This window comes from Chlorocebus sabaeus, chromosome 6, assembly GCF_047675955.1.
Source record: "Chlorocebus sabaeus isolate Y175 chromosome 6, mChlSab1.0.hap1, whole genome shotgun sequence".
Lineage (NCBI taxonomy): Eukaryota > Metazoa > Chordata > Mammalia > Primates > Cercopithecidae > Chlorocebus > Chlorocebus sabaeus.
In genome coordinates, this window is record NC_132909.1 from 60,618,647 (window position 1) to 60,642,326 (window position 23,680).

Sequence of the window (23,680 nt, forward strand, 5' to 3'; positions counted from 1 at the left end):
TTTCCCTTCCCCTCCCTCCTCTCCTCCCTCCTGCCCCCTCCTTCTCTCCTCCCTCCCTCCTCCCCTCCTTCCCTTCTCCCTTCCTCCTCTCCTCCCTCCCTCCTCCCTCCCTTCTCCTTCCCTCCCTCCCTTCTCCCCTCCCCTCTCCCTCCTCCCCCTGTCCTTCCTCGTTCCCTTTCCCTCCCTCCTCTCCTCCCTCCTCCCCCCTCCTTCTTTCCCCTCCCTCCTCCCTCCCTCCTCCCCTCCTCCCTTCCCCCTCTCCTCCCTCCCTCCTCCCTCCCTCCTCTTCCCTCCCTCCCTCCTCCCCTCCCCCGCCCGCGCCGCAGCGACAAAATGGCGGCGGGTGGGAGCGGCGGGCGCGCGTCGTGCCCGCCGGGGGTCGGGGTCGGCCCGGGCGTGGGGGGCAGCCCCGGGCCCAGCGCCAACGCCGCCGCCGCCCCGGCCCCCGGCAACGCGGCCGCCGCCGCCGCCGCCGCCGCCCCCGGGCCGACCCCGCCCGCCCCGCCGGGCCCCGGGACAGACGCGCAGGCCGCGGGCGCGGAGCGGGCGGAGGAGGCGGCGGGCCCGGGGGCGGCGGCGCTGCAGCGCGAGGCCGCGTACAACTGGCAGGCCAGCAAGCCCACCGTGCAGGAGCGCTTCGCCTTCCTCTTCAACAACGAGGTGCTGTGCGACGTGCACTTCCTGGTGGGCAAGGGGCTCAGCTCGCAGCGCATCCCCGCGCACAGGTGGGCGCCCCGACCCCGCCAGCCCCGGCCCCGACCCTCCCGGCCTGCTCCCCGGGCCCTGCACCTGAGGCCCTGCACCCCTGTGTTCCCGAGACCCCTGCACCCCTTCGGTCCCAGAACTCCTGCACCCCTCCGTCCCCGGGCTCTGCACCTAAGGCCCTGCACCCCTCTCCCCGCGGGACCGCTGCACCCCTGCAGCCTCAGGCCCTGAACCCAGCTCGGCCTGCACCTAATGGCCTGCACCCCTCTGTGCCTGGCACCCCTGCACCCCTCCGGCCCTGAACCCGACCCGGCCTGCACCCCTCCATCCCCAGACTCCACCCAGTTCCCTGGGCTCTGCACCCCTCTGTCCCTGCCACCTTGCACCTCTCTGTCCCCAGACCCCACCAGGCCTGCACTCCGGGCCTCTGCACCCCTGCATCCCCAGGACTCCCTGGATCCTCCACCCCTGGCTTGTGCCCTCAGCCTGTTCCCTGGGACCCCAGGCCCTGAACCCCTGGGACCCCTGCTCTCCTCCATCCCTGGACCCACCCAGCCTGCACTCTTTGAGACCCTCCGTTCCTGGGACCCTCCAACTCGGCTTGCACCTGGGGCCCCTGGGCCCCTCCATCCTTGAACCCCACCCAGCCTGCACCCCAGGACCCTGGATACCGCATGTCCAGGACCCTCCACCCCTGGACCTCACCCCTCCCTGCACCTCAGGTCCCCAGACACCTCTGCCTCCAGATCCCCTGGCCCCTCACCTCTGGCCGAAACCTCTGCCTGCACCCTGAGGTCCTCCATCCCTGGACCCCACCCGGCCTGCATTCCTGGGTCCCCTCCATTGCCTGGCCCTGCACCCCTACCCACCACCCCGGACCCCCCAACCCTGGGACGTGTACTCCCATCTGCTCCTCCATTCCAGGACCCCAACCCACTGTCCCTAGGACCTGCATCCCAGGTTGTGAGACTCTTCCACTCTCACCTGAGACCCCACCATCCCCAGTCCTCACCACCTCAGTCCGTAACCCCCAACCTATGACCCCTGAACTCCAGGACCGCTCCCTCCAGGGGTCCTGCTATTTCCTCCGCCCCCACCCATGACCCCCAAGACCCCTGCCTCTTCCCCCACCATCCAGGGACCCTGTCACTCCCACCCGCACCCCTGTGCCCCAAGACCCCTGGGCCTTGCTCCCTCCCTGTGTCATCCCCGCTGCCTCCAGAGCCACTAACCCCCACCGGAGACCCCCAGGCTCAGCACATGATCTCGATCAGAGACCCTCAAACCATGCTGCTCCCCTCCAGAGATACCCCCGCCTGCCCTGCAGTCCAGATTGTAGACTACCACCCGCAGCCACTCAGCCCCAGGCCTCCACCTCAGCCAGAGACCCCTGGGCCCTGCTGCCTCCCACTTCAGTGACCACTCGCCTCCAGCTCCGCCACTGCCAGGCTCCCGACCCTGGGCCCTGCCACCGCCTGTACTACATCCTATGACCCCTTGCCACCAGACCACCACCCTAGACCCCGCCCAGACCCCATGTTTCAGCCCTTCCAACCCAGAGACCTCCAGCTCAGGGGTCCCTCCCTCCCCAGCCCCCAGGCCTCCTTTCTGGGAAAGCGGCGGGTTTGGTCCAGTATCTGTCTCTGCCGGTGTGCCAGGCACTGGCCCCAGGACCCAGGCTCCCCCCACTCCCGGGTCCCTCTTACCCTGCCCCTCATTGGCGGGGGGGGAGGCAGGGGCTGGGTTTTTTTGTTGCGGGGCCTGGAGGGGAGGGTCCTGCCCTCCCTTCTGACCTTCGGGTGCTTTTGTTAACCTGTTCTGGCTTCTTCCTGGGTGTTTATGGGCAGCTGGGTCTCTTCTGGTGGGGTCCTGCCCCTGGATGGTTCCGGGACCTCCTGTGGCTCGTGCCATCCCTGTCGCTGTCATTCTTAGCTGCTGGGCCTCCCCTAGCTTGGAGTGGGGGGTGGTGGGTTTGCCCCCTCCGCCTGGGTGGTCTTCGTGCTCTCTGGGGAGGGGCGGGTTGGTTGCAGCTGGAACTCACCCCGCAGCAGGTTGGAGAACCCCAGGCTTTCTGTTTGAGGGGCAGGCCGGGTCCCTTGAGCGCCGGCTGACCGTGGGACATGTACGCGATTGCACTTGAGGGACTGCTGGCTCGGTTGCAAAGTGGGGAGGATGGAGGCAGGACAAGGACCCCTTGGAGAAAAGTAGGCCAGGGGTCTGCCCCTGGGGGGCTCAGGAGAGGGCAGTGAGGCCCAGCGGGAGATGGCAGCGAGGTAAGGTGGGCGGGCCTGGGGCAGCGGACCTTCGACGTGGGGTTAGGGGTGTGGACCCTCACTCAGCTCAAATCCGAGTACAACTTTTGTCTCCCACGAACTTAGCTAGGGACTTAACTAGGAACGGCTTCTCACCAACCGGAGGCCTTGTGAGGACACCCGGTCCGTGCACACCCGCTTCCTGTTCTCACAATAACGGAGGCTGGAGACCAGAAAATATATTCAGAAAAGCCTAAGGGGCCGGGCGTGGGTGCTCACGCCTGGAATCCCAGCACTTTGGGAGGCTGAGGCGAGTGGATCACCTGAGGTCAGGAGATCAAGACCAGCCTGGCCAACACTGAATCCGTGTCTCCACAAAAATACAAAAATTAACCGGGCATGGTGGCACACGTCTGTAATCCCAGCTACTCAGGAGGCTGAGGCACGAGAATCTCGTGAACCCAGGAGGCAGAGGTTGCAGGGAACGGAGATTGCGCTGCTGCACTCCAGCCCAGGCGACACAGTGACACTCCATCTCAAAAAAATAAAAATAAAGGACAGGCCAGGCGCGGTGGCTCACGCCTGTAATCCCAGCATTTTGGGAGGCTGAGGCAGGTGAATCATGAGGTCAGGAGTTCGAGACCATCCTGGCTAACATGGTGAAACCCCGTCTCTACTAAAAATACAAAAAATTAGCCGGGCATGGTGGTGTGCACCTGTAATCCCAGCTACTCGGGAGGCTGAGGCAGGAGAATGACTTGAACCTGGGAGGCAGAGGTTACAGTGAGCCAAGACTGCGCCATTGCACTCCAGCCTGGGTGACAAGAGCGAGACTCTGTCTCAAAAAAAAGGAAAAAAAAAGTGAAAGGAGAAAACCTGTTTGCTGTTCGCACAGTGGAAGTGACCATCATGAAGGCTTCTGACCTTGTGTTCATGTTGAGGGCTGAGGAGGAGCAGCAGGAGGGTGGGTTTCTCTGTCTCGGGGGTGGCAGAGGTGGAAGGGGAGGTAGGAGAGGCTGGCACCCTTGGGGCAACCTATATTGGAAGCATTCATGTATGAGTGGACTCGTGCAGTTCCAAACCGCCTTGTTCGAAGGTCATCTGTATTTCCTTAGGATTTCAGGAGGGCTGAAAATGGAGAGGGGGCACTGACCTGGTCCAGAACGACGCCCTGAGCAAGTGATGTTGACGGGGAATGCCGTGCCCCTGGCTCAGGGATGGAAGGCCCAGAGCCCAGAGGAGCTGGGCAAGTGGGAGCCATGGCAAGACCGGAGCAGGAGGAGTGAGGGAAGCCCTGTGGTCCAGCATGACCAGATCCGCGTTGAGGGTGGAATGCGCCATGGAGGGGCCCAGGAGTGAGGCTGGGGAGCAGCAGCTGCAGACTCCAGGCGGGAGACAGCGGCGGGGGCTTGGTGGGGATGGCAGAAATGAGGGGTAGAGGATGCAGGTCCTCTTTGGAGGAAGCGAGTTCCTGTGGCCAGGAGAGGAGGCAGCTTGGCAGGTGAGGGCTTGGGGGGCTGCAGCGGGGGTCCCCAGACTTCTGGCTGGAGTATCACAAGCCAGGACAGGCTCAGGAGGGACAAGTACTGGCTTGGATGTGTTTGCGGCACCTAGGGCTGAGAGGTCTGCAGAGCAGTGCGTCCCAAGTGCCCTGTGCCTCAGTTTCCATGCCTGTGAAATGGGGTCACTCAGACACGTCTGTCCCAGGGCTGTGGGAACAAACGGACCCGATGCAGTGCTGACAGCCACAGGCCACACAGCAGATAGAAAACAGCAGTTGAGGCCGGGCGCAGTGGCTCACGCCTGTAATGCCAGCACTTTGGGAGGCCGAGGCAGGTGGACACCTGAGGTCAGGAGTTCGAGACCAGACTGGCCAACATGGCAAAACCCTGTCTCTACTAAAAATACAAAAATTAGCCGGGCGTGGTGGCGCCCACCTGTAATCCCAGCTACTAGGAGGCTGAGGCAGGAGAATCGCTTGAATCTGGAAGGCACAAATTGCAGTGAGCCGAGATCGCGCCCCTGCACTCCAGCCTGGGTGACAGGGCAAGACTCCGTCTTGAAAAAGAACAGTGGGGGTACGTCGGGAAGAACTGGGGGTGCTGGAATAAAGCCTGGAGTTTAATGATGAGCGGAGAGGGGCCGGGGCCTTGCCGGCTGTGGGGAGAGCAGGTGGCCTGGACTTGGGCCTGGTCCCTGGCTGGGGTGCAGGGTGAGCTGAGACATGGCAGAGAGGAGGCTGGGAGCAGGCCTTGGCGGTGGCCCCAGTGTCTGGGACCATAGCACAGGGGTTGGCATTTGTGCTGGGGAGGAGGCCAGGGTTGCACGTGGCTTCTAGGCTGTTCCCCGGTCCTGGATGAGCACCCGTCCCACCTCACCGCGCTGGAGCCTGGTACACAGTAGGCACGCAGTCATTATGCATTGAATGATCTGGGGGGGGGGGGTTAAACATCTGATTCTCTCGTGGGGCTCCAAGGGAGGACTGAAGATCTCCAGGGTTGCACTTTGGTAGATGTACACATCGGCCGGTCCCATGAAGTTAGTATCTAAAATACCTTTTTTTTCTTTTTTTTTGAGATCGACTCTCACCCTGTCGCCCAGGCTGGAGTGCAGTGGCGAGATCTCAGTTCACTGTGACCTATGCCTCCTGGACTCAAGTGATTCTGGTGCCTCAGCCTCCTGAGTAGCTGGGACTACAGGTGCCCACCACCACGCCCGGCTAATTTTTTGTATTTTTTTAGTAGAGATGGGGTTTCACCGTGTTAACCAGGATGTTCTCGATCCCCTGACCTTGTGATCCGCCTGCCTTGGCCTCCCAGAGTGCTCAGATTACAGGCGTGAGCCACTGCACCCGGCCAATTTTTGTATTTTTAGTAGAGACGGGGTTTTGCCTTGTTGGCCAGGCTGGTCTCGAACTCCTGACCTTAAGTGATCCACCCACCCCAGCCTCCCAAAGTGCTGGGAGTGGAAGCATGAGCCACTGCACCTGGCTTCCCCCCCTTTTTTTTGTGTGTGTGTGTGTGACAGAATCTTGCTCTGTTGCCCAGGCTGGAATACAGTGGTGTGATCTCTGCGTGCCGTAGCCTTCAGCTCCCTGGCTCAAGTGATTCTCCTGTCGCAGCCTCCTGAGTAGCTAGGATTATAGGTGCGTCCCACTACGCCTGGCTAATTTTTGTATTTTTAGTAGAAACAGTATTTCTGTCTTGTTGCCCAGGCTGGTGGTGAACTCCTGAGCTCAGGTGATCCACCCACCTTGGCCTCCCAAAGTGCTGAGATTACAGGCATGAGCCACTGCACCCAGCCTAAAATATCTTTATTCACTCTATCACGGAACTGTCAGCAATGTGGCGAGGTCTAGAAGTAGGACGGTCTGGCTGGGCACGGTGGATCACGCCTATTATCCCAGCACGTTGGGAGGCTGAGTGAGGCAGATCACGAGGTCAGGAGTTCGAGACCAGCCTGGCCAACATGGTGAAACCCTGTCTCTACTAAAAATACAAAAAATTAGCCTGGCGTGATGGTGGGCACCTGTAATCCCAGCTACTTGGGAGGCTGAGGCAGGAGAATGGCTTGAACCTCCAGCCTGGGCGACAGAGCAAGACTCTGTCTTAAAAAAGAAAAAAAAAAAAAACCACATACACAAAAATTAGCCGGGCGTGGTGGTGGGCACCTGTAGTCCCAGCTACTGGGGAGGCTGAGGCAGGAGAATCATTTGAACCCGGGAGGTGGAGGTTGCAGTGAGCCAAGATTGCATCATTGCACTCCAGCCTGGGCGACAGAGCGAGACTCTGTCTTGGAAAAATAAAGGTAGAACAGTGTGTTCTGGGGTCTCCTGTTTCACTGACTGCGTTGTGAATCCTTATTCCCGTAACACGTTTGATGATTGCTGCTTCACAGGATGTTTTGAGAACTGCTCACCAAATTCTTCCCAACTTTATTCTTTGTGAAAACTTTTCAGGCTGAGTGCCGTGGCACACATCTGTCATCCCAGCACTTTGGGAGGCTGAGGTGACAGCATCACTTGACCCCGGAAGTTCAAGACCAACCTGGCCAATAGAGTGAGACCTCATTACTTGAACATGGTGGTGTGCGCCTGTGGTCCCTGCTACTTAGGAGGCTCAGGTAGGAGCATCACCTTAGCCTGGGAGGTCGCTGCTGCAGTGAGCCATGATCCCACCACTGCACTCCAGCCTGGGCAATAGAGTGAGACTCTGTCTCTAAAAATAAAATAAAATAAAATAAATCCGGGCACAGTGGCTCACGCCTGTAATCCCAGCACTTTGGGAGGCTGAGGCGGGTGGATCACCTGAGGTCAGGAGTTCGAGACCAGCTTGGCCAACACAGTGAAACTCTGTCTGTACTAAAAATACAAAAATTACCCAGGCATGGTGGTGTGCGCCTGCTACTTGGGAGACTGAGGCAGGAGAATCGCTTAAACCTGGGAGGCGGAGGTTATGGTGAGCTGAGATCGCACCACTGCACTCTAGCCTGGGCAAGAGAGCAAGACTCCACCTAAAAAAAAAAAAAAAAAAAATTACTGGGTACGGATCACCTGAGGTCAGGAGTTTGAGACCAGCCCGGCCAATATGGTAAAACCCTGTCTCTACTAAAAATACAAAATTAGCCAGGCATGGTGGCGGGCGCCTGGCATCCCAGCTACTCGGGAGGCTGAGGCAGGAGAATCATTTGAACCTGGGAAGCAGAGGTTGTGGTGAGCTGAGATCGCGCCATTGCACTCCAGCCTGGGCAACAAGAGTAAAACTCCTTCTCAAAAAAAAAAATAGACTTTCTCAGCTGGTCTGACACATTTACTCTTCTAGAATCAGTCACCCACATCCAACCATCTGTCCACCCTACAGATACTCATTGAAATACAATGCTGGCTACAGGAGGTGAATGTGACAGAAGAACATCTCCTTCCTTGTGAAACTTATATTCTGTGTTTTATTATTATTATTATTATTTTTTGAGACAGAGTCTCGCTGTGTCGCCCGGGCTGGAGTGCAGTGGTCGGATCTCGGCTCACTGCAAGCTCCGCCTCCCGGGTTCACGCCATTCTCCTGCTTCAGCCTCCCGAGTAGCTGGGACTACAGGCGCCCACCACCTCGCCCGGCTAATTTTTTTTTTGTATTTTTAGTAGAGACGGGGTTTCACCGTGTTAGGATGGTCTCGATCTCCTGACCTCGTGATCCGCCCGTCTCGGCCTCCCAAAGTGCTAGGATTACAGGCTTGAGCCACCGCGCCCGGCCTGTTACTATTTTTTGAGACGGAGTCTCACTGTGTCGCCCAGGCTGGAGTGCAGTGATGTGATCTCGGCTCACTGCAAAGCTCCGCCTCCCGGGTTCCAGCAGTTCTCCTGCCTCAGCCTCCCGAGTAGCTGGGATTACAGGCGCCCGCCACCACGCCGGCTAATTTTTGTATTTTTAGAGACGGGGTCTCGCCATGTTGGCGGGGCTGGTGTCGAACTCCTGACCTCAGGCTATCCTTGGCCTCCCAAAGTACTGGGATTACAGGTGTGAGCCACCGCGCCCAGCCTGAGGTGGGAAGATCTTTTGAAGCCAAGAGTTTGCTACCAGTGTGGGCACCATAGTGAGACCTTGCCAATGTAAAACAAAACCAAAACAGGTAAAAGACCCAGGTGCCGGCGAGTTCACGTGAGGGGTCAGAGAGTAAATATTTCTGGCAGGCGACACTGTTTCAGTTGCAACTACTTAATTCTACAGGACAGAAAACCATAAATCAACAACATGTAAATGAGCAAGAATAGCTGTATTCGAATAGAACTTTATTGGCCCGGCACGGTGGCTCACACCTGTAATCCTGGCATTTTGGGAGGCCGAGGTGGGAGGATCACCTCAGGTCAGGAGTTCCAGACCAGCCTGGCCAACATGGTGATACCCCATCTCTACTAAAAATACAAAAATTGGCCAGGCACGGTGGCTCACGCCTGTAATCCCAGCACTTTGGGAGGCCGAGGCAGGTGGATCATGAGGTCAGGAGTTCAAGACCAGCCTGGCCAAGATGATAAAACCCCGTCTCTACAAAAAATACAAAAATTAGCCAGGCGTGGTGGCGGGCGCCTGTAATCCCAGCTATGTGGGAGGCTGAGGCAGGAGAATTGCTTGAACCTGGGCAGCAGAGGTTGCAGCGAGCTGAGATCGCGCCACTGCACTCCAGCCTGGGTGATAGAGTGAGACTGTGTCTCAAAAAAATAAAAAATAAAAAAATTAGCTGGGCGTGGTGGTGGGCACTTGTAATCCCAGCTACTCAGGAGGCTGAGGCAGGAGAATTGCTTGAATCTGGGAGGAGGAGGTTATAGTGACCTGAGATAATGCCAGTGCACTCCAGCCTGGTTAACAAGAGTGAAAACTCTGTCTCAAAAACAGAACCAAAAAAAAGCTTTATTTACAAAAAACAAATGGTGGGTCAGATTCACTCTAAGGGACATAGTTTACCAGCCCCTGGCCTGATGGTGCCTGATGGTCTTGAGAATCAGTTCGTCAAGTGATAAAGGAATTTATCAAAGAGATTGGTCTTTCTAAAGACATAAATTACATGTTAAGGTTTTGATTTAGTTGTTTTACAGCTCAGTGGTGCGATCTTGGCTCACTGTAACCTCCGGCTCCTGGGTTCCAGAGATTCTTTTGCTTCAGCCTCCTGAGTAGCTGGGATTACAGGTGCCCGCCGGCATACTAGGCTGATTTTTTTGTATTTTTAGTAGAGATGGGGTTTCACTATGTTGGCCAAGCTGGTCTCGAACTCCTGACCTCGTGATCTACACACCTCAGTCTCCCAAAGTGCTGGGATGTCAGGTATGAGCCACTGCGCCCAGCCTGAAAGCTGTAGATTTTTACTTTTTTTTTGTTTGTTTTTTTGAGACGGAGTCTCGCTCTGTCGCCAGGCTGGTGTGCAGTGGCGCGATCTCAGCTCACTACAAGCTCCGCCTCCCGGGTTCACGCCATTCTCCTGCCTCAGCCTCCCGAGTACCTGGCATGTTTACTTTTATCTGGTTTGAACTATTTCTTCCTGAAGCCTTGTTAGGTTTCACAGTTTCTCAGTGGGTTCTGTGGTCTTGTGCTCTGCAGTACAGTATCCTGTAGTAACGGAATGGTTTGGATCTGAGCTGTCCAATACTAGACACTCGTGGCCAGTAAGGACTACAGATGTGGACAGCGTGACCCAGGAGTTGAATACTGAATTCAGCTGAATTTGGATTTAGATTTAAATAGCCATGTATGGCTAGTATTGACCCCTTGGACTCTTAGATTTAAAAAAAAAATTTTTTTTTTTTTTGAGATGGAGTCTCGCTCTGTCGCCCAGGCTGGAGTGCAGTGGCACGATCTTGGCTCACTGCAAGCTCCGCCTCCCGGGTTCACGCCATTCTCCTGCCTCAAACTCCCGAGTACCTGGGACTACAGGCACCCACCACCACGCCCAGCTAATTTTTTTGTATTTTTAGTAGAGACAGTGTTTCACCGTGTTAGCCAGGATGGTCTTGATCTCCTGACCTTGTGATCCACCTGCCTCAGCCTCCCAAAGTGCTAGGATTACAGGCATGAGCCACCGTGCCCAGCCTTTAAATTAAAAAAATTTTTTTTTTTAGAGACAGGGTCTCTCTCTGTCACCCACACTGGAGTGCAATGACTCGATCATAGCTCACTGCATCCTCCAGCTCCTGGACTCAAGCAGTCCTCCCACCTTAGCCTCCCAAGTAGCTGGGACTACAGGCATGCACCACCATGCTCAGCTAATTTTTTAATGTTTAGTAGAGATGGGGTCTTGCTATGTTGCCCAGGCTGGTCTTGAACTTGTGTGTTCAGGTGATCCTCCCAACTCGGCCTCCCAAAGCACTGGGATTACAGGCGTGAGCCACTGCGCCCGACCAAGTTTGGTATTTTTAGTAGAGACGGGCTTTCATTATATTGGTCAGGCTGGTCTCGAATTCCTGACCTCAGGTGATCTGCCTGCCTCAGCCTGCCAAAGTGCTGGGATTACAGGCGTGAGCCACTGCACCTGGCTAAAAAATAATTTTAAGGGCTGGGCACAGTGGCTCACACCTGTAATCCCAGCACTTTGGGAGGCCGAGACGGGCAGATCACGAGGTCAGGAGATCAAGACCATCCTGGCTAACATGGTGAAACCCCATCTCTACTAAAAAAATACAAAAAGTTAGCCAGGTGTGGTGACAGGCACCTGTAGTCCCAGCTACATGGGAGGCTGAGGCAGGAGAATGGCGTGAACCCAGGAGGTGGAGCTTGCAGTGAGCCAACATCACACCACCGCACTCCAGCCTGGGCGACAGAGCAAGACTCCATCTAAAAATAATAATAATAATAATTTTAAAAATTAGCCAGGCATGGTGGTGCACGCCCCAGTCTCAGGTACTCAGGAGGCTGAAGTAGGAGGATCTCTTGAGCCCAGGAAGTCAAGCCTGCAGTGAGCTGTGATCACACCACTGCAGTCCAGCCTGGGTGACAGAGTGAGACCCCGTCTCAAAAAAGAAAATGTTAAACGTCAGGGTCATTCCACTCCGAGGCATTTATGCAAGAGAAAGGGAATCTAGGACCTCACACAGCCTCGTGCATGAGTGCTCAGGGTGGCACGATTCACAGTAGCTCAAAACCGGAAAACCCGCCGATCAGCCGGTGAGTGCATAAACCAACCGCGGCCCACATATCCGATGGAATTTGACAGTCAAAAGAATTCCTTTAGGCAGGGCACAGTGGCTCACGCCTGTAATCCCAGCACTTTGGGAGGCCAAGGCGGGTGGATCACTTGAGGTCAGGAGTTCAAGACTAGCTTAGGCAACATGACAAGACCCTATCTCTACTAAAAATACAAAAAATAACCAGGTGTGGTGGTGCACGCCTGTAATCCCAGCTGCTCGGGTGGCTGAGGCAGGAGAATCACTTGAACTTTTTTTTTGTAGAGATGGGGTCTTTCTATTTTGCTGAGGCTCGTCTCAAACTCCTGGGCTCAAGTAATCCTCCTGCCTCAGTCTCCCAAAGTGCTGGGATTACAGGCATGAGTCACGACTCCTGGCCTTATTTTATTTTAGATTCAGGGGGTATATGTGAAGGTTTGTTACGTGAACCCTAAATATTTGAGACAGGTCCAAAGTCAATTTAGAAAGTTTATTTTGCCTGGCTGGGCACGGTGGCTCACGCCTGTATTCTCAGCACTTTGGGAGGCCGAGGCAGGCGGATCACCTGAGGTCAGGAGTTTGAGACGAGCCTGAAGAGAAACCCCGTCTCTACTAAAAATACAAAATTAGCCAGGCGTGGTGGCACATGGCTGTATTCCCAGCTACTCGGGAGGCTGAGGCGGGAGAATTGCTTGAACCCGGGAGGCAGATTTTGTGGTGACCCGAGATCGCACCACTGCACTCCAGCCTGGGCAACAAGAGCGGAAACTCTGTCTCCAAAGAAAAAAAAAAAAAAGTTCCTTTTGCCAACATGAAGGACGCGTGCCCGTGACAGCCTCAGGAGGTCCTGACGGTATGTTCCCAAGGTGGTTGGGGCACAGGTTGCTTTTAAACGTGTTAGGGGGACATGAGACATCAGTCAGTATATGTAAGATGCACATTGGTTCGGTCCAGAAAGGGGGGAAATCTTAACGGGGCGGGGGCTTCCGGTCATAGGTGAGAGACGGACCATTGTGTCGTTTTGAGTTTCTGATGAGCCTTTTCAAAGGCAGTGATGCATTTCTCTCTGAGCAGAGGGATGGCTGAGTTCTCTCTGTCCCTTGTCCACACGGAATTTGCTTGTGGACAGATTGGGAGGGAGGTATGTAGCCTTTTCATCTTGCTGACTGTCATTGTAAGGAATAGAACAGGAGGCCGGTTTGCCCTAAGCAGTTCCCAGCTTGATTTTTCCCTTTGGCTCAGTGATTTTGGGGTCCAGAGATTCGTCTCTCTGTTTCTCTCTCTCTTTTCTTTCTTTCTTTTATTTCCCTCCCTCCCTCCCTTCCTTTCTTTCTTTCTCTTTTCTTTTCTTTCTTTCTTCCTTTCTTCCTCTCTTTCTTTTTCTCTTCTTTCTTTCTTTCTTTTTCTTTTCTTTCTTTCTTTCTCTCTCTCTCTCTTTCCTTTTTTTTTTTTTTGATGGAGTTTTGCTCTTGTTGCCCAGGCTGGAGTGCAGTGGTGGGATCTCGGCTCACCACAACCTCCGCCTCCCAGGTTCAAGCACTTCTCCTGCCTCAGCCTCCCGAGTAGCTGGGATTACAGGCATGCATCACCACACCTGGCTAACTTTGTATTTTTAGTAGAGATGGGATTTCTCCGTGTTGGTCAGGCTGGTCTTGAACTCCCAACCTCATGTGATCGTCCACCTTGGCCTCCCAAAGTACTGGGATTACAGGTGTGAACCACTGCGCCTAACCTTTTTTTTTTTCCGAGACAGAGTCTTGCCCTGTCGCCCAGGCTGGAGTGCAGTGGCGTGATCTCGGCTCACTGCAACCTCCACCTCCCGGGTTCAAGCTATTCTCCTGCCTCAGCCTCCTGAGTAGCTGGGACTACAGGCACGCAGCACTGTGCCTGGCTAATTTTTGCATTTTTTTTTAGTAGAGATGGGGTTTCACTATGTTGGCCAGGCTGGTCTTGAACTCCTGACCTTGTGATCTGCCTCCCTCAGCCTCCCAAAGTGCTGGGATTATAGGGGTGAGCTCCTGCACCCGGCCTATGTGTGGCTAATTTTTAAACTTTTTGTAGAAAAAAAGGCAAGGCGGAGTCTTGCTGCATGGGCCAGTCTGGTCTCCAGCTCTGGGCTCAAGCTATCTTCCTGTCTTGGTCTCCCAAACAAAGTGGTGTCTTTCTTCTGATGTTGATGTAGCCACTTCGGCTCTCGTGGTTTCATAGTTTCTCTTTTTTTTTGAGATGGAGTCTCGCTCTGTTGCCCAGGCTAGAGTTCAGTGGTGCAATCTCGGCTCACTGCCACCTCCACCTCCCGGGTTCACGCCATTCTCCTGTCTCAGCCTCCCGAGTAGCTGGGACTACAGGCACCCGCCACCATGCCTGGCTAATTTGTTGTATTTTTAGTAGAGACGGGGTTTCACCATGTTAGCCAGGATGGTCTCGATCTCCTGACCTCGTGATTCGCCTGCTTTGGCCTCCCAAAGTGCTGGGATTACAGGCGTGAGCCACCACGCCCCGCCTTGGCTCTCATGGTTTCTCTTTAGGTGTAAAGGAAAATCTGTTTTTACTCCTCACGGTGCTTCTGGCACCAAGTGTGTGGATTTTCCACAGCACATGATTTCTTCATTCTTGTGGACACAAACTGGGCATCCTACTTAAATTGAGACGATCCCTCACACTCACCACCCAGAGTGGGCACAGACCCCACAGGTGCTCAGCTGAGCCCCATGCCACCCACGTCAGATGCCTGTTGCAGGGTCGGGTCCCCAGGTGACCCACGCTTCTCCCTGACTAAAATCAGGAGTCCCACAACTCTGTCCTTGAGCTTGATAATGAGCCATAATAGCTCACAGAACTTCGAGAAATAGAGTTACCAGTTTGCCCATAATCGCAGCGCTTTGGGCAGCTGAACTGGGAGGATCGCTTGAGCCCAGGCATTTTGAGGCCAACCTGGGCAACATAGCGAGTCCCTGTCTGTATAAAACAGTTAACAATTAGCTGGGCTTTGTGGCTTGTGTGTGTGCTCCCAGCTACTGGGAGGCTGAGGTGGGAGAATTGCTTGAGCCTGGGAGGTTGAGGCTGCAGTGAGCTATGATCGTGCCACTGCATTCCAGCCTGGGTGACAGAGTGAGACCACATCTGTCAAAACTAAAAATAAAAATGAAATAAAGATAATAAAGGACATTTCTTCCAGGAGCGGTGGCTCACACCTGTAATCCCAGCACTTTGGGAGGCAGAGGCAGGCGGATCATCTGACGTCAGGAGTTCGAGACCATCCTGGCCAACGTGGTGAAACCCTGTCTCTACTAAAAGTATAAAAATTAGCCAGGTGGGGTGGCAGGTGCCTGGAATCCCAGCTACTCAGGAGGCTGATGCAGGAGACTCACGGGAACTCGGGAGGTGGAGGTTACAGTGAGTCGAGATCACGCCACTGTACTCCAGCCTGGGTGACAGAGGGAGACTCCATCTCAAAAATAATAATAATAATTAATAAACAAATAAATAAATGGCCAGGTGCGGTGGCTCATGCCTGTAATCCCAGCACTTTGGTAGGCTGAGGAGGGTGGATTACTAGGTCAGGAGTTCGAGACCAGCCTGGCCAACATGGTGAAATCCAGTCTCTACTAAAAATACAAAAATTAGCCAGGCGGGATGGCGGGCACCTGTAATCCCAGCTACTCAAGAGGCTGATGCAGGAGACTCACTGGAACTCGGGACGCGGAGGTTGCAGTGAGCCAAGATCACGCCACGGCACTCCAGCCTGAGCGATGGAGGGAGACTCTGTCTAAAAAAAATAAAAACTGGCCGGGCGCCGTGGCTCAAGCCTGTAATCCCAGCACTTTGGGAGGCCGAGATGGGCGGATCATGAGGTCAGGAGATCGAGACCATCCTGGCTAACACAGTGAAACCCCATCTCTACTAAAAATACAAAAAATTAGCCGGGCGTGGTGGCGGGCGCCTGTAGTCCTAGTTACTCGGGAGGCTGAGGCAGGAGAATGGCGTGAACCCAGGAGATGGAGCTTGTAGTGAGCTGAGATCCGGCCACTGCACTCCAGCCTGGGCGGCAGAGCGAGACTCCGTCTCAAAAAAAACAAAAACAAAAACAACAAGGACATCCTGCAGCCAGATGAAGAGGTTCACAGGTCCAGAGGGTATCAGCACCCACACCTGTGTCCTGTGGGCTCGGGGTGGCCACCCTCATGGCATGTGGACAAAATCACCAGCTTGGAAGCTCTGAGCTCTGTGGTTTAGGGCTCTTCATGGAGGTTCCATTGCGTAGATTAAATCACGGAATCATTGGCCCTTTGTGCGCCATGCAGTTCTTTCGGTCTTTAACCTGTTTTCTTTTCTTTTTGAGATGGAGTTGCACTCTTGCTGTCCAGGCTTGAGTGCAGGTCTCGGCTCACTGCCACCTCTGCCTCCTGGGTTTGTTTTTTTTTTTTTTTTTTTTTTGAGACGGAGTCTCTCTCTTGTAGCCCAGGCTGCAGTGCAGTGGCACGATCTCAGCTCACTGCAGCCTCTGCCTCCACGGTTCAAGCTATTCTGCCTCAGACTCCTGAGTATCTGGGATTATGGGTGCCACCACACCCGGCTAAGTTTTTGATTTTTAGTAAAGATGGGGTTTCACCATATTAGCCAGGATGGTCTCGATCTCCTGACCTTGTGAGCCACCTGCCCTGGCCTCCCAAAGTGCTGGGATTACAGGCATGAGCCACCGTGCCTGGCACCTCCTGGGTTCTAAGTGATTCTCCTGCCTCAGCCTCCTGAGTAGCTGGGACTACAGGTATCCACCACCACACCCGGCTAATTTTTTTCTTTTTTTTTTTTTTTTTGAGACGGAGTCTCACTCTGTCGCCCAGGATGGAGTGCAGTGGCGCGATCTTGGCTCACTGCAAGCTCCACCTCCCAAGTTCACGCCATTCTCCTGCCTCAGCCTCCTGAGTAGCTGGGACTACAGGCACCCATCACTACACTCGGCTGATTTTGTGTATTTTTATTAGACACAGGATTTCACCGTGTTAGCCAGGATGGTCTCGATCTCCTGACCTCGTGATCTGCCTGCCTTGGCCTCCCAAAGTGCTAGGATTACAGGTGTGAGCCACCGCGCCTGGCCCTGGCTAATTTTTGTATTTTTAGTAGAAATGGGGTTTCACCATGTTGGCCAGGCTGGTCTCGAACTCCTGATCTTAGGTGATCTGCGCATCTCAGCCTCCCAAAGTGCTGGGATGACAAGCATGAGCCACCACGCCCGTCCCCCATCCTACGTTCTGTCTCTCTGAATCTGAGGACTCTGGGCACCTCCTAGGAGTGGATCACAAGGATTTGTCCTTCTCTGCCTGGCGTCTCTCATAGAGCGTGACATTCTCAAGGTGCATCTGTGTCAGGTCCTGCATCAGAGCCTCGTTTCTGTTTGTGGATGGGTCGTGTTCCAGCGTGTGGGTGGCTGCGCCGTGTCTGTCGATGGACACTGGTTGTTTCCCCTGCTCGGAGCTGGGAATCATGCTGCTGTGAGCAATTGTGGACGTGTTTTTGTGTGGCCATGTGTTCTCGATTTGTTTGAAAGGGGAAGGGGTTACAGACACATGACATGGGGCCGACTGGGCCAGGAGTGGGTCTGGGTGCTCACGGTGGGCAGAGGAGGCAGTTGCGGTGCCCGGGGGTTGGAAGGCCCATGGGGGTGTCTCCAGGGAGGGGCTCGGTGTTGGAGAAGCCTCTGCCTCAGAGACCAGCAGAGCTGCCTGGGGACCCGCCCATGTCAGGGGGGCTCCCTGATTCCCATCTGTGCATGCTGGGCCCACTTTAGTGCCTCCTGCTTTCTGCTTTTGAACCCTCCTCAAAGGTTTTCCCCACAGGAGACCAAGATGCATTTTTAAATCAAGAAAGAGAAGTCCCACGCACAGGTACTCTATTTCTGGAACATCATGTGGGAGGGAAGCGTTTGTCCTGGGTCACCGGCTGTGGGTGATGGTGGCGCAGGGCCCTGAGGCCTGGGCCGCTGAGGATGCAGCCAGGAGGGCAGACGGGCAGGTGGGAGTCCCAATGCCCACACACTGGGGGTCAAACTCAGTGGGTTCATCCTCTGCCAGTCCTGGAGCCCAGGATCATGGATCAAGGCATCCCAGGGCAGTGCTCCCTCTGGAGGCTCAAGGGAGGATCCTCTTGCCCCACCCAGCTTCTGGGGGCTCCAGATGTCCTTGGCCTATAGCCGCATCACTCCAGTCGCTGTGTCTGTCTCCATGCAGACACCCACTCTGTTTCTTTTTTTTTTTTTTTTTTGAGACGGAGTCTTGGTCTGTCACCCAAGCAGGAGTGCAATGGCGCAATCTCAGCTTACTGCAACCTCTGACTCCCAGGTTGAAGCGATTCTCCTGCCTCAGCTTCCTGAGTAGCTGGGATTACAGGCGCCCGCCACCATGCCCGGCTAATTTTTGTATTTTTAGTAGAGATGGGGTTTCACCATGTTGGCCAGGCTAGTCTCAAACTCCTGACCCCAGGTGATCTGCCTTGGCCTCCCAAAGTGGTGGGATAACAGGCATAAGCCACTGCCCCTGGCCCTTTTTTTTTTTTTTTTTTTTTTTTTTTTTTTGAGACAGGGTCTTGTTCTGTCACCCAGGCTGGAGTGCGGTGGCACAATCCTGGCTCTCTGAAGTCTTGACGTCCTGGCCTCAAGCAGTCCTCCTGCCTCAGCCTCCTGAGTAGCTAGGATTGCAGTCGCTCACCACCATGCCTGGCTAATTTTCTTTTTCTTTTCTTTTTTTTTTTTTTGAGACGGAGTCTCGCTCTGTCGCCCAGGCTGGAGTGCAGTGGCCGGATGTCAGCTCACTGCAAGCTCCGCCTCCTAGGTTCACGCCATTCTCCTGCCTCAGCCTCCCGAGTAGCTGGGACTACAGGCGCCCGCCACCTCGCCCAGCTAGTTTTTTTGGTATTTTTTTAGTAGAGATGGGGTTCCACCGTGTTAGCCAGGATGGTCTCGATCTCTTGACCTCGTGATCCACCCGTCTGGGCCTCCCAAAGTGCTGGGATTACAGGCTTGAGCCACCGCGCCCAGCCACCTGGCTAATTTTCAGTGTTTTTGTAGAGATGGGGTCTCACTGTGTTGCCCAGGCTGGTCTCAAACTCCTGGGCTCAAGCGATGCTCCTGCCTTGGCCTCCCACATGCTGGGATGACAGGCCTGGGCCACCGTGCCCGGCCCGTGTCTCCACCTTCCAAGGACACCAGCCACTGGTTAGGGCCCACGTTCCCCGGCACCTTCGTCCTGACTCATGGTGTTAGCACGGGCCCATTTCCACGGGGCGTCGCATTCCGAGTTTCCGGGCGGATGTGGACGCTGTGGTCGGGGTCCGTGTGGAAGTCACTGCCTTGGTTTCTGACCCGACTCTCCGGCGCAGTCAAGCGCTGGGCTGGACTGGATGGGCTGAGGGCCTGCGGGGGCGGCGCGTGTGGTGGGAGGAGAGCGAGGAGCTTCTCCCCGGAAAGCGGGGGCTTTCCCCGGAGCTGTGTGGAGGTCGCCCAGCGGGGCCTGGAGGTAGAGCCGTGCAGGAGTGAGAAGCAGGTCCCATCCGGGCGGAACCACCTGCAGCTCCGGAGCTTTCCGGGCGGGGAGAGGCTGTTCAGAGCCAGCGTTTGCTGTGGTGGGAGCCGTGGAAGGGGACAGGTGGGGAAGAGGTGACGCAGGGACCGCCACGTCCTGGGGCAGGTGCACCGCCGCGCGACTTCGCGAGCATCTATGAACCCGCCCCGCGAGTGTCTGTGCACCTGCTGAGTGTCCGGGACCCCCTATGCTGTGTGTGGTCTCAGCCCCCTGGGAGGCCATCATAGCGGCAGGCACTGGGGACCGTACATGGACAGCATAGAGTGGCGTCCTGAGCCTGGGAGCCATGGAGTCCCCCGCGCCCCATACAGACCTGGCCAAACGCGGCTTCATAGCCGGCTCTTGCGGAGGCTCGAGAGGCACCAGCAGCCTTCCTGTGCCCACTGCACCCTCCTGCCTGTTGCGATACGGAGGATCTGAGCCACTGAGTGGGTCCCATAGGGAGCCTGTGCTCCACACGGGGCAGAACCCACAGCGTCCTCACAGCCACTGCTTTCCCAGCTGGGGCTGCCCCTGGTGCCTCCTAACGCTCCTCCCATGCTCCTGCTGTTCCCTGGGCCTTGATGCCCTTCCCCACCGGCGTGGTGGCTCAGATGACCCCACAAGGCTTCCCTGGGCCTTGTGTTCCGAACAGGACCACGCTCCCCTCTCTTCCCTCACTCAGTGGGGGCTGTTCGGCCACTTGGTCCTTGTCTGTCTCCCTCAGGCCAGGCCCTGTGCCTGTAGCTGACTCCCTGGGAAAGTGTGTGCTGATGAGAGAATGCGTGAGCGGGAAAGTGATAGAGAGTAGATGAGTGTGTGAATCAGTGAGTGAATAATGAGGCTGAATAAGTGGATGAGTGCATGTGGGAATGAATGAACGTGTGTGTCAATGGGTGAATGAGTGAGTAAATTCACGTGTTGGATGAACCAGTGAGCGAATGAGTGTGATGAATGAGAAAGTGAATGAATGAATGCGGGTCATAAATGAGCGTGTGAATGCACGCCCATGGGAATGAATCAGTGGGTCAATGAATGCATGTGTGGATGAATGAGAGAGTGTATGTGTATGAGTGAGTGAATGCACATGGAAATGAATGAGTTAATGAATGCACATGTGAATGAATGAGCGAGTGAATGAACGCATCTGGGAATGAATGCATGTGTGGATGAATGAGAGAGTGTATGTGTATGAGCGAGTGAATGCACATGTGAATGAATGAGCGAGTGAATGAACGCATCTGGGAATGAATGCATGCATGCATGTGGGAATGCGTGAATGAGTGCGTGCCTGACGCCTGGAAGGAAAGAGGATGGTGAGGGCTGGCAGAGTGTGAGGCCCTGTGTGGTCCAGGGCATGGTCCCAGCTCTGTCTGTCCTTGCCGTGGATCCATCTGCATCACCCTCCTGCTGTCCCAGGCCCCTTCCAGAAGCCTCTGCCATCAGGGGGCCTGGCACATGCCTGCTGGGGGCTGGCGGGGAGCCCTGGTGGGGTGGTCACCCAGGATACCGGGCAGGCCCTCCCTGCCATGGGGTGGCGGCCATGGGGTTAACCAGGGCCTCCTCTCTCCCGTGCCAGGTTCGTGCTGGCTGTGGGCAGCGCCGTCTTTGATGCCATGTTCAACGGGGGAATGGCCACAACGTCCACAGAGATTGAGCTGCCCGACGTGGAACCCGCTGCCTTCCTAGCACTGCTCAAGTAACGCTTCCGGATGCTTCCTGCTGGGGAGCCGGGTGCGGGGAGGGGGACCTCAGAGAACGTAGACGCTGTCTGACACCACCTCAGAGGCCCTGGCTTGGTGGAGATTTCTAGAACTGTGTTCCTGTGCAGTGAGGGGTTCCAGAGGCACCTTTTTTTCCCTTTTTTTTTTTTTTTTTTGAGATAGAATCTCGCTCTGTTGCCCAGGCTGGAGTGCAGTGGTGTGATCTCAGCTCACTGCGACCTCCGCCTTCCTGGTTCAAGTGATTCTCCTGCCTCAGCCTCCTAAGTACCTAGGATTACAGGCGTTCACCACCACACCCAGCTCATTTTTGTGTTTTCAGTAGAGACAGCGTTTCTCTATGTTGGCCAGGCTGGTCTCAAACTCCTGGCCTCAGGTGATCCACCTGAGAAAAAAAATTTTTTTTTTTTTAATTTGGAGTAGCACTCTGCCACCATGGCTGGAGTGCAGTGGCTTGATCCTGGCTTACTGCAACCTCTGCCTCCCGGGTTCAAGTGATTCTCCTGCATCAGCCTCCTGAATAGCTGGGACTACAGGCATGTGCCACCATGCCTGGCTAATTTTTGTATTTTTAGTAGAGACGGGGTTTCATCATGTTGGCCAGGATGGTCTCGATCTCCTGATCTCATGATCCACCCGCCTCAGCCTCTCAAAGGGCTGAGATTACAGGCGTGAGCCACTGTGCCCAGCTGAAAAAAAAAATGTTTAGAGATAAGATCTCCCTATGCCCACACTGGTTCAGGCAACTCCTGGCCTCAGGCAATCCTCTCACCTCTGCCTCCCAAAGTGCTGGGAATACAGATGTGAGCCACTGCTCCAGGCTGGAGACAAGTTCTTTCTTTTCTTTCTTTTTTTTTTTGAGATGGAGTCTCCCTCTGTCTCCCAGGCTGGAGTACAGTGACTCGATCTTGGCTCACTGCAACCTCCGCCTCCTGGGTTCAAGCGATTCTTGTGCCTCAGCCTCCCGAGTAGCTGAGATTACAGGTGTGTGCCACCACGCCTGGCTAATTTTTGTATTTTTCGTAGGGAGGGGGTTTTACCGTGTTGACCAGGCTAGGCTAGTCTCTAAATCCTGGCCTCAAGTGATCCACCTGCCTTGGCATCTCAAAGTGTTGGGATTACAGGCGTGAGCCACTGCACCTGGCCATGTGCTGCTTTTTTTTTTTTTTTTTTTTTTTTTTTTTTTTTTTTTTGAGACGGAGTCTTGCTCTGTCTCCAGGCTGGAGTGCAGTGGTGCAATCTCAGCTCACTGCAACCTCTGCCTCCCAGGTTCAAGCGATTCTCTTGCCTCAGCCTCCTGAGTAGCTGGGATTACAGGTGCCCACCACCATGCCCAGCTAATTTTTGTATTTTTAGTAGAGACGGGGTTTCACCATGTTGGCCAGGCTGGTCTGGAACTTCTTGACCTCAGGTGATCTGCCTGTCTCAGCCTCCCAAAGGGTGGGGATTACTGGTGTGAGCCACCAGGCCCGGCCTTTGCTTCTATTTTTGATCGGCCCAACTTCTGATCTGTATTCAGTGTGGGCCACTGGCTGGCATCGTGTTCAGTGTGGTGTGGACCCCTCGCTGTCATACAGTAATGTCGTCCATGATTATCCATGAGCCTAATTAGCGTGTTGGGTTCTGTGACCCACCCAGAAGTGGTCGAGGTTTTCGGTGGGGCCTGAGGTGGGGAATCAAGAGTTCCTCATGGAAAAGGCGCCCAAGGAGGAGACACCCAGCTCCCAGTGCCCTCTCCTGGGGCATCCCAGGAAGAATGAGACAGGCTGTGTAGACACTTCGGGTGTGTGCTGTGTGGATGGGTTCAGCCTCTTGTTTTCTTTTCTTTTTTTTTTTTTTTTTGAGATGGAGTCTGGCTCTGTTGCCCAGGCTGGAGTGCAGTGGCCGGATCTCAGCTCACTGCAAGCTCCGCCTCCCGGGTTTACGCCATTCTCCTGCCTCAGCCTCCCGAGTAGCTGGGACTACAGGCGCCCGCCACCTCGCCCGGCTAGTTTTTTTGTATTTTTTAGTAGAGACGGGGTTTCACCGTGTTCGCCAGGATGGTCTCCATCTCTTGACCTCGTGATCCGCCCGTCTCGGCCTCCCAAAGTGCTGGGATTACAGGCTTGAGCCACCGCGCCCGGCCCAGCCTCTTGTTTTCATGGGTGACTGCCTTGCCAAGTCGTGTCCCTAGGTCAGAGGGCAACAGACAAGGGCTAATTCTGGAAGGTTCCTCGGGGAGCCTGATGTGGGGCGTTTGGGCCCTGCAGGCTCAAGGGCAGGCGGCCAGGTCTAACGGTCTGAGTGGTCCTCTGACGCCCTCCCCTGGGGGCGGGCATGGCGGTTCCATCTCACGGCCACCCGCGTTGGCTCTGCAGGTTTCTCTACTCGGACGAGGTGCAGATCGGCCCGGAGACGGTGATGACCACGCTATACACCGCCAAGAAGTACGCGGTGCCAGCGCTGGAGGCCCACTGCGTGGAGTTCCTGAAGAAGAACCTGCGAGCCGACAACGCCTTCATGCTGCTCACGCAGGTGGGCGGGGCCGGCACGGGGCGGGGCCGGCACGGGGCGGGGCCGGCACGGGGCGGGGCCGGCACGGGGCGGGGCCGGCACGGGGCGGGGCCGGCACGGGGCGGGGCCGGGGCCAGGCCTGGCTGGAGGCGGGACGGGGTGTGGGCGGGCCCGGGCTGGAGGCGGGGCCGGGGCGGGCCCTGGAGGCAGCAGGATCCTGCCTGGTAGTAAAATGTGTTTTGGGCCGTGCGCTGTGGTTCACGCCTGTAATCCCGGCACATTGGGAGCAGGCTGAGGCGGGCGGATCAC

General features: G+C 55.6%; 1 protein-coding gene across 2 annotated transcripts in view; it reads left to right on the forward strand.

Annotated features, from left to right (window-relative positions):
* The first annotated feature begins 318 nt into the window (after positions 1 to 318).
* The window catches only part of BTBD2 (BTB domain containing 2), a 31,969-nt gene continuing 8,607 nt past the window's right edge, over positions 319 to 23,680 (forward strand). For both annotated transcript variants that reach the window (XM_073017151.1, XM_073017152.1), the window contains exons 1-3: positions 319 to 725; positions 20,737 to 20,856; positions 23,236 to 23,392. In XM_073017151.1, the coding sequence (XP_072873252.1) occupies positions 334 to 725; positions 20,737 to 20,856; positions 23,236 to 23,392 (669 nt within the window). In that variant the 5' untranslated portion in view covers positions 319 to 333. The remainder of the gene's footprint in view (positions 726 to 20,736; positions 20,857 to 23,235; positions 23,393 to 23,680) is intronic.